General features: G+C 37.9%; 1 protein-coding gene across 2 annotated transcripts in view; it reads right to left on the reverse strand.

The window, feature by feature from the left end:
- The window catches only part of LOC135681397 (uncharacterized), a 39,007-nt gene extending 31,646 nt beyond the window's left edge, over positions 1-7,361 (reverse strand). The window contains exons 1-3 of one of the 2 annotated variants that reach the window (XM_089111820.1): positions 6,875-7,361; positions 3,782-5,888; positions 596-716 (exon numbers count right to left, since the gene is read on the reverse strand). In XM_089111820.1, coding sequence (XP_088967946.1) covers positions 596-716; positions 3,782-5,888; positions 6,875-7,156 — 2,510 coding nt within the window. In that variant the 5' untranslated portion in view covers positions 7,157-7,361. The remainder of the gene's footprint in view (positions 1-595; positions 717-3,781; positions 5,889-6,874) is intronic. The other variant, XM_089111822.1, reaches the window with a different exon arrangement.
- Between the last annotated feature and the right edge of the window lie 2,389 nt (positions 7,362-9,750).

Here is a 9,750-nt window from a genome sequence, read left to right on the forward strand (position 1 = left end):
GTTTTCTTATGAACGCCACTTTTCAAGATGCGGCGTTCAATAGAGAGCGGCGTTTATCAGAGTGCGGCGTTTATCAGCGAGCGGCGTTTCTTACGAATGGTTGGTTGAAGGTGCGGTGTTCAATGGAGGGAGGCGTTTATCAGAGTGCGGCGTTTATCAGCGAGCGGCGTTTTTTACGAATGGTTGGTTGAAGGTGCAGTGTTCAATAGAGGGCGGCGTTAATCAGAGAGCGGCGTTTATCAGAGGGCGGCGTTCTTTACGAATGGTTGATTGGAGGTGCGGTGTTCAATAGAGGGAGGCGTTTATCAGAGTGCGGCGTTTATCAGCGAGCGGCGCTTTTTACGAATGGTTGGTTGAAGGTGCAGTGTTCAATAGAGGGCGGCGTTAATCAGAGAGCGGCATTTATCAGAGGGCGGCTTTTTTTACGAATGGTTGGTTGAAGGTGCGGTGTTCAATAGAGGGCGGCGTTTATCAGAGGGTGGTGTTCATTAGAGGAAATACGGTACCTATTTTAAATTTCATCAAAAACCGCGTGGTTTCAAACGACATTAAAAGGACATTTTGCTAGCGAGACGAACCAATAGACCTTCTTTACCTCCTGTCTTTATAGGCAGCTCCATTTGGAGTGAGAGATTTCACAAATATTCCGAGCTTTTCGACTCCTGAATCTGTTCCTACGCCGAGGCCGATGATACTTAACCCAAGGCCACCATCTCCTGCAAGAAATGACAAAAAGGAATGAAATCTTCGACATCCAGGCGCTATGACATGATCTGTGAGCAACCTTTAGGTTTGAGCAGATGCTAGATTGATAAAATATATCAAACTGGCATTGGGAGGTTTCTAGTTCGGTTCGAGGGTATCACATCCCACATTCAAAAACAAGGCATAAAGCAGGGACGCCGAAGTAAATTTTGGTGTGAGGAAGCTCTAGACAAACTGGCAAACTTTTAATATTTCGCAAATATTTGGCGAAATATTTCGCAGCGGTAAAATGAGAATTCTTTTCGAAGTCAAAAATCAAAACTGCGCCCCCTCCCCCTCAATATCTTTACCAGCGATTTGGCTGCAAAACTCGCCTCATGGAAATTTAACCCGCGCAGTGTGTGCTGTATGGGCGGGGAAGTTAAAGAAATGAGGAACTTTTTAATGGAAGACTACTGTTTTGCCCTGAATTCTAGTGCTCTGCAGCTGCACCCGGCTCTGCTCCATGCTCTGCCCACATTGTCCATTAGGATTGGTGTGTCTGTCATGTGATAAAAGGCATGGCTCTGGGGGAGCCGCAAATCATGAAGTAGTTTAAGGGTCCTTTTTGGTTCTTCGTAGTTGATGGTCTTAAGGGTCATAGGGGTCCTAGGATCATATGGTCTGGTTTTTCCAGTATGCCGCTTTTCTTTGGTAGACACCGATTGAATATTAGATTTAACACTTCAGACGTGTTCATAAGGTTCTAATGAAGCCCTAAAGCGTCTATCCACAACTGAAACAAAAAACTTTTCTTTAATCATTTCGCGAAACCCCCTCCCCCCCCCCCCCCCAATTAAGGATAGCTTTGCCTTTTGAATCAGTTACATTTAGGTCTATGGGACTCGTGTGTACCGTTTGAGATTTTCAAGACCTTTTTTCAAAAAGGGGAGGGGGGGGATACTTTTTCAAAATTGCCAAGCGAACATAATCAATGAAATGCATATACAATTAGAGTTAGCTTCTCACATTGTTCGAAATATTATCATAGAAGTAAAATGTATTGTTGGTTAGAATGAAAGGATTGTTGTTGCGAATCCTAGACGTACAGACGGAGAACAATGAATTATGTTAGTTTCAGGCTTTGATCCTTATTACCTTTTCATTGAAGAAATTTTTATCTTTTCATACTTTGACAAATGAAAGCTGGTTTCAGTCGACCACAGAGTTACTCGCTGCCATAAATACAATTTAAACCGACGACTAGACAGATCATTTGCATTTTCCTTTATAATTTATGTAAAGAAACTTTTGAAAAAACCAACTCTTTACTATTTCAAAAAAGAACAAATGAAATATTTCTGCATCAATGCATATAATCAATTAAAAGTAACGATCACTGCTTCATTGTTTATTCAATACCGGAGTTTGTTTACATAAACCGTTCAAAACCACAATGTGTAGCATAAGGGATCTGAACAGTGGCAAGAATCTGAACAGTGGCAAGACATAGTACTGTTATGTTAGATGTGGCAATTTTAATAAACCATTTAAAATTACGACGTTTGGTTTTGCTATAATAGATTAAGGGCCATTTTGGCCAATACATCTATTATCATATATAGTTATTCGTTGATAAGACTAGGCCTGACCATTTGCAGGAATTTCAAAAACCCCAGAAATATTTCCTTGTCTAGAAATAAGGCTGGGTTTCTTATAAAATCTAAGATTGACATCGATAGACGTGGAACACAATATGTTTTCCCGTTGGCATAAATCTTCATCTGAAAAGGAGGGGGACCATCACACTCATAATACTGCAAAGACGTTGACTGACAAAAAACCAAGTAAACTTCGGACAAATTCACACTAGGGCCTCTGTTCGCAACAATTTTTTGAATATTCTGAATTTCTAACCCAAGGGAAAAACTCTTATTAAAAAAGTATCCATGTCCTGTACTTTATCAACGTAGAGATTTTTGAAAAAGAAATTAAAGAAACCAAAATCCGTCTTCAAAAATTCAACAAAAACATGTAAGATCTGCGGTTCTTAAACAGATTAGCCAAACATTCATGAGCCATTCTTCAAAGGATATACACCATCTTATACTGAGCAATTAGAACATGCATTAGCATGACGTCTTCTTGCAACAAAAGAAAAAAGTAGATATTATCAGGTTTGCTCTAAATTGTTTTAGGCAAATGAAAAGAAAAATTCAATACTAATTTCAATCAAACCAAGTTTTGTTATCAAGTAACCAAACAAATGTTTATAGAAAACTTTAGATTGATTTCATATCAGTCTGTTTTAAGTATACCTGCTTTTTGAAGCAATCTACAAACAAAAGTTTTCAGCAAACCAATTCAAAGAAGAATCAACAAACGTGACTTGAAATTCAGCACCAAACTTGTTGCTAAGCAAGTTGGCTTGTTTTTTGTATATTCAGGAGGGCCAATACTGTCCCAATATTTATCAAAGGGCCCTAATATAGCAAATAAAATCATTGGCCCTCCGGAATAGCTAAAACAGGCTATACTTAACTTCTGCACAGGTTTTAGAGTGGATACTGCGCACAGAAACAAGCAGGACCTTTGTAAGACAGGTTAGTGAAACTGAGACTAAGCATTGAGCTTTTAATTATGACTCTTGTCAAGAGCAAGATTGAGATAGCACGTTTTTAAGAACTTTTAATGGTTTATGAATGATTGCTTAAGACTTTAGCCCAATAGCTGTTGCTGGGATTTAAAGCAATTAGACTCCACTATTTGTCTCATAACTTTGTTAAAATTGGGCAGCTAAAGTTATTTGATAGCCTAGATTGGTAATTCCTTACATTTTAGTGGCTTACTTATAATCAGCTGAAATCTTAGTGCAGAAATCTGATACAAGCTTAATGCCTAGCATGTTTAAAACTTTGCTAGACCACAAATTCTTAACATAGCAATAATCAATTAAGTGTGTGCATAATTGAAATGGAAAGTACAAATATTTGGCCACAAAATGAATGGCATTGGATCAAAGACATTGCTTATGAGTACTACAAAAAAACAAAAATATTTACTCCAGATACAAAAATAAAATTGAAAGCTAACTCACTTTTGTCAAGATCCACTGTAAACATGTCCTTTTCTTCAACTCTCTTTTCTAATTCCCATTCTGCAGAAGCTGTCAATGCATCAATTTCTCTGTTGCTTCGATTGTACTCTTCAGCACTGTATGTGTAGATGATACTTCCCTTATCATTATCAAAGTAAACTTTTCTCTTCTTCTTATCAGCTCCTTTTCCTGAAGACAAACATGAATGAGAAGGAGCAGGTGGCAACATCAATGGATCTTCAGCTTCAACAACTGTGCTTTCATCTTCTTCATCATACTCATGATCATCCTCTGCTCCATCTTCTTCATGTTCCTCTTGTTCATTTTCCTCAATACTTTCTTCCAGTTCCTCTGGTGTTTCATTGACTGAACTATACAGTAACTGACTGTCACCTTCCACAGCTGAATCATCATCAACACCAGTGTCACTGTCATAATACTCATCATCTAATTCAACTGTATTTGGTGTAGAATTATCCAAAGCTTCTGTAACACTATCCTCTAACTTCTCCTCTACATCATCATCTTTTGTCAAACCCGAAACAGAAGCAATGATTGACATTTGAGAAACTGGAACTGACTCTTCTTCGTTGGGATTCATTTCTTTATCTGCATCTTCAAAATCTTGCTCTGAATCTGAAGAAACCGTATGACTGACCTCTTTCTCTTCAATATTTTCAGCATGCACTATTTCATCTTCATCAGCAACCAATGAAGAATCTGTATCATCCTTTATATCCAAATCTACAATTGATTGATCTGCAACCTCCTCTACATTTTCATTGAAATCATCCTGCATCTGTTCATCTACAGTACAAACAACCACATTTTCACCAATTTTTACATCTTCATTGGCATTTTCAGAAATCTCGGCATCAATGTTGTCCTTTTTACTTCTAACATTCAAGGCAAATGAGTCAAAGCTGTCATATCCTGGCATAACATAGTCACTCTGGTCATAACTATCTGTCAAATTATCAAGTGCATTGAAATCTAACCCTGCTTCGGCATCGCACTCTTCCTGAGCCATTATGATATCTTCATCCACAGCCAAACTATCATTTCCATTTATCTGTAATTCTTGATCAACAGAAAATGGCTTCTCTTCACTAGAAACCTGTTCTTTTGAATAAATTTCTTCAACTATTGTTTCTTTGTTTCTCTCCCTAGGAGCATCAACATCAAAATGTTCAGTTTTATTCGCTAATGCATCTTGTTCACAATCATTATCATCTACAATCGTGGCAGCCTTTCTATTTGTCTGTGCAGAATTATCAATTGATCTCTCACTGATCTGTTGGTCTAATGGCTCAACAACTGCATCACATCTTATCTCACCAAGTGATAATGATTCTATAGCACCATCTGTTCTTTGTGTGTCATCTTTAGGAGTTTCACTTTCCTCCTCTTTTGATTCAGCTACTGGGTCTTCTTTTGTTGTTTCTAAACCAAGTATCATATTAATATCAATTTTATTTTCTCCAATAACTTCAACATTATCCTCTAGGCCTTCAAACTCAAATGAAGAAGAACGTTTCTTAGGTAAAGATCTCCGTCGTCTATGCATCTCCTCAAATTCATCTGTTGGTGGAGGTGAATGCGTAACATGAAAAGCTCTTTCCTTTGTATCAACTTTGTCCTTATTCTGTCCATGTTCCAGTGGATAAGACCTTCTAAATTTTGGGATCTTTTCTTCAGAGCTTCTTGGGGATTCTCTTTTTAAGAGATCATCTAATTTAACAGGGGCAGGTGGTGCAAATAATTTTTTCTTTTTTTCTGCTTCAATCTTCTCAAATTTTGGCCTTTTTGTTTCTAGCTCATGCTTTCTTTCCTTACTTACATCTACAAGACTTCCTCCATGTCTACCATTTTGACCCAAAACTGAGCCTGGCAGGGTTGTCTTATTAGCAGACGAACTTTTTGGAACCACAGGGGCAGCATTTCCATGATCAAACAGTGATCTTAAGCGACTGACAGCATTAAATTTTTCATCGACAGACTTAGTGGGTGGCGATGATAATTCCACATAAAGTGCCCTTGTTTCAGCAGAGTCTGAAAACTTTCTAGACCTAAGGCCATCTTCTCCTTTCTCACTATTTCTTCTCACCTAGAATTAAAAGAATCATCCCAGATATATACCTTGCAAACAAGAAAGATGTCAGCTTAATTTGGCACATATATCAACACTCTTGACAGATATTTATTGATATTCCAGACTATTAGACCCAAAAATATCAGTTTCATCTATATACTGTCCCAAAAACATCACAAATTGCAAATAGGATAAAATAGTTTACAAAGCAAACTTATTTGACATTTAAAAAACAGTTCTTTGATAAAGATAGTGATTTCTGTCACAAACAGAATTGTATCTATTATTTTCAGATCCAAAAATATCATTTACTTAAACACCTTAAGAAAAAATTTCAAAGAAAAACATGACTGACTCCCTTGTATGGCTTTGTGCCAAATAACCCCCCCCCCCCCTTCCCCTCTCTTGGTACTAAGTGTGAAGCTGATAATAACTTATACTAAGAAAGAACCCTTGAACCATCTTGACTGGACTTTAGCCACCTTCCAAATTTATGGCATTTATAAAGAAATTTTGTAAACATTTTGAGAAAATGTTACATGCTCGCAGATCTATGATTTAACAACTTCCTCTGCAAATCCTCTGGGTTACTGGATGGTCTAAAATTTTCTAAACTGTGTGAATAGACGGGCAATATTGAAAAACTTCATTGAAAATTGGAAGGCAGTGACAGGGAATGATTTGCGAGATCACTTAGGCCATTTCAATGACTGTTATATTCAAAACAAGAAAAGATAATACTTTTTGTGGTTTTTGACAAGATTAACATGTCCATTTAGTACCAACATCATTTAAGCGGCTGCAAATGGCACTAAAACGTTGAGTAACAGAAAATGTAAACCATAAAATTCTTGTAGTGTATCAGTTACAGACACCACATTTTACGTGCTTTTGAAACGGGAACCTAGGCCCGTCGAAGCTGCAGTCCGAGGTTACGCAGTTCAGCTTTTAAATAACCGTATTAACAGAAAACTAAGATGAAAATGAGATGAAGTCCAAACCTTTTCCTTGTTCATATCATCGGTTTTTTCACCTCCACTCGAAGACGCAAACAGTTTATTATCGTCAGGCCTCGTTGGCGATGTGGAATTCTGCCTTGAAGTTGAAAAATCCTTGCTGAGGCTCTCATAAAGACTCAACGGGCGTCTTGGTTTGCTTTCAATATTTTCTTCACTCGTTCCTGTGTCTCTTATTCCCCCTGAACGTCTGTCATAAGCAAACTCGAAGCTTCCACCGCCAACAAACGAGCGGGGCCTTTGCCTCTGTCCTCCTTCCTTCTGCATATTTTAAGTGCAGCAAACGAGCAAGTGATTTCCTTAGCGCTTTTCAAAACAGCATGAGTGTGATAATATAAATTGTCTCATTGAAAAAACGTACATGAATACCTAAAACAATGCTTTAAAAGCACAGCAACGAAATTATAATCTGCTTTCCCAGTTGAGATTTCAACTACACTGCTCGAATCGTATTACAAACTGCGAGGGCACGGCGATATGAGAAAAATTCAGGGATGATTTGCATTCGGCGTTGACACACACCGCAATCATATCATAACAAACGATACAAAGAAACAATGTCTGATTCAGAACCAAAGAATTCAGCAAACAAGTTGAGTTCCGGGATTTGTTCACCGGTTAACTGCTCTTTTCATGTTATTTAGGTAAACTTGACAAATCATGCCCCACGGCGTTTACAGTTCAAGATAAGAATGATTTTCCATCAATGTCTGCCCGAGGAACTCCATTCACACTTCCAATCAAGTTCAAAACGCATTCAGAAAGGTACACGTTTTTTTATAAGAATCCTAGCTAAAGCTTCACTGTTGAAAGTTTCTTAATTTTAGGGCATTCTTGGACACATTTTGCCAGCAAAAGTTTATTAATTGGATATTGGAAAAAAACGCACACATAGAATTAAAACATCAGAAGGCAAGTGAAAACAAAATGAGGTTAGTCTGGAAAATCGATTTAATATAATTGTAAGTCTAACGTTTATCATTGAGCTGAGCCTCATATCTACTCTATTGATATCGGCATGAGTAAGATAAAGAATTCACTTTTGTCTTGAAACAAAACTCTGTATTCCTCAATCTTAGTGTTGAACCACTTTATCTCTCCAGTATGCCATTTGTCATGAAATACAGATATTTTGCGTTTGATGATATCTTGTTCATAAAACTGGTTGTTCACCTCAGCGTAAAACCACACACAGTTGTTGTCTTCCGTATTTCGAACAAGAATAAAAAATTGTTTGGTCTTTAAAAGAATAAAAAGTTTCTTAGCTATTTTTCATTTCCAAGTGGAAGTTTCTTAAATTGTTTGGCCTTTTACAAGTGAGTTTCTTATGAAGCGGTTTCTTATAAAAAACGTGTGTATGGAAACCACTATGGCGTTGCGTTTTGTTTCCGAAAAATTAAAATGATAAAAGTTCTACCGTAATGCCTCGAATAAGCGCCCGGGGTGTATTTAATTGTTCAAGCTCCAGGGTGGGCGCTTATTCGAAGAAGGTGCTTAATCGAGGGGGCGCTTATTTAAAAAGTAGATTTGGGTGCAAATTGTGTTGTTCATTAATCTTTCTTGTTGAATTGCCTTCCAATTATGTTTTCGTTGTAAATTCGATTGAGCGCCGTTTCTGAAGGTTGAAGGATGGGCGCTTATTCAAGGGAGGCGCTTATTCAATAACTCCACCTCTTGGGTGGGCACTTATTCGAGGGGGGGCTCTTATTTGAGGGGGGCGCTTGTTGGGGGCATTACGGTACTTGGTAAACTGAAGTGACGGGGCGGAGAACAGTGTAGCAATACCCCATTTCCCCACCCCACTCCATTAAGTATAGAGGAGCCCCGTGCCCCCGCTTCCAACGATCTGAAGCAGGGGCGTCAAGGAAGTGGGAGTACCTGTTGTAATAACCTTAGGGTCAGTAAAAATTTGCTTTATTAGGCTTTATTAGATGTTAGCACATGTAATGTCCACCTCACGGGCTGAAAAAGAGGCGAGCTGGCTCCCAACGGCTCTGAAAGTCCTAGAGGATGATGTCATAAAATAATCTTTTTTAGCATTTTCACATTGACCATATAAACTAAAAACATAATGAAATGTCTAAAAATATGGAAAATCGGTCATGTTTGTCTGTAACCGGGTGAAATATCGCCTATATAAGATTTAGGTTTGATAACGGAAAACTGTTATTTGGCTTGCTTTTCGTTCCGTTGTGTGCAACAATGTGCTGTAATTGCACAGATGAGCTCAAAAATGCTCTGGGTACAAAAACAATCAGTTTAAAACCTACCTAAGCAAATGTTTGTTTTAGAATATTTTCAAAGCGAGCTGTGTGTTCCTTGTGCCTTAGCTATAGATTTTCTATAGAATCGTCACCGCCTTGGACGTATATCCAGGGCCCATGCAACAAATTTGAAAATGGGGGGCCCAAAGCTAGCAAAAGTAGAGGGCGAAGGCTTCTTTTTCCTTACAGCAACTTCAAAACTACTTGCGTCGCAAACAGGATTATGATAGACTTATTAAATGTTTATTTTATAAAATCAAGCTACGGACAGCAAGAAAAAATAAACTGAGATTAACATAATTGATAAAAAGTTATTAAACAGCAACAACAACAAATACAATCTTTACATCAATGGATAAGAAAGTCGTTTTTGACACCTGCAAAAGCTGATTTACAAAGTGAGCGATATTAGCCCAGCTTTTACTATTGTTTGTTGTTGTCATCGAAATCCTGAATTAATTTTAATTGTGCCGTGCTCTTAAAAGAGTGTCATTTATGTGGTAGAATTTCCAAATTGGATGGGACCCTCTTAAAAAATGGGTAAAAAACTTTGCTCCAAAACTTGAAGTAGGGTTTTCAAAGATTCTCATTTCCGCT

This window comes from Rhopilema esculentum, chromosome 12 (assembly GCF_057945365.1).
Source record: "Rhopilema esculentum isolate cy_ngs chromosome 12, ASM5794536v1, whole genome shotgun sequence".
NCBI lineage: Eukaryota > Metazoa > Cnidaria > Scyphozoa > Rhizostomeae > Rhizostomatidae > Rhopilema > Rhopilema esculentum.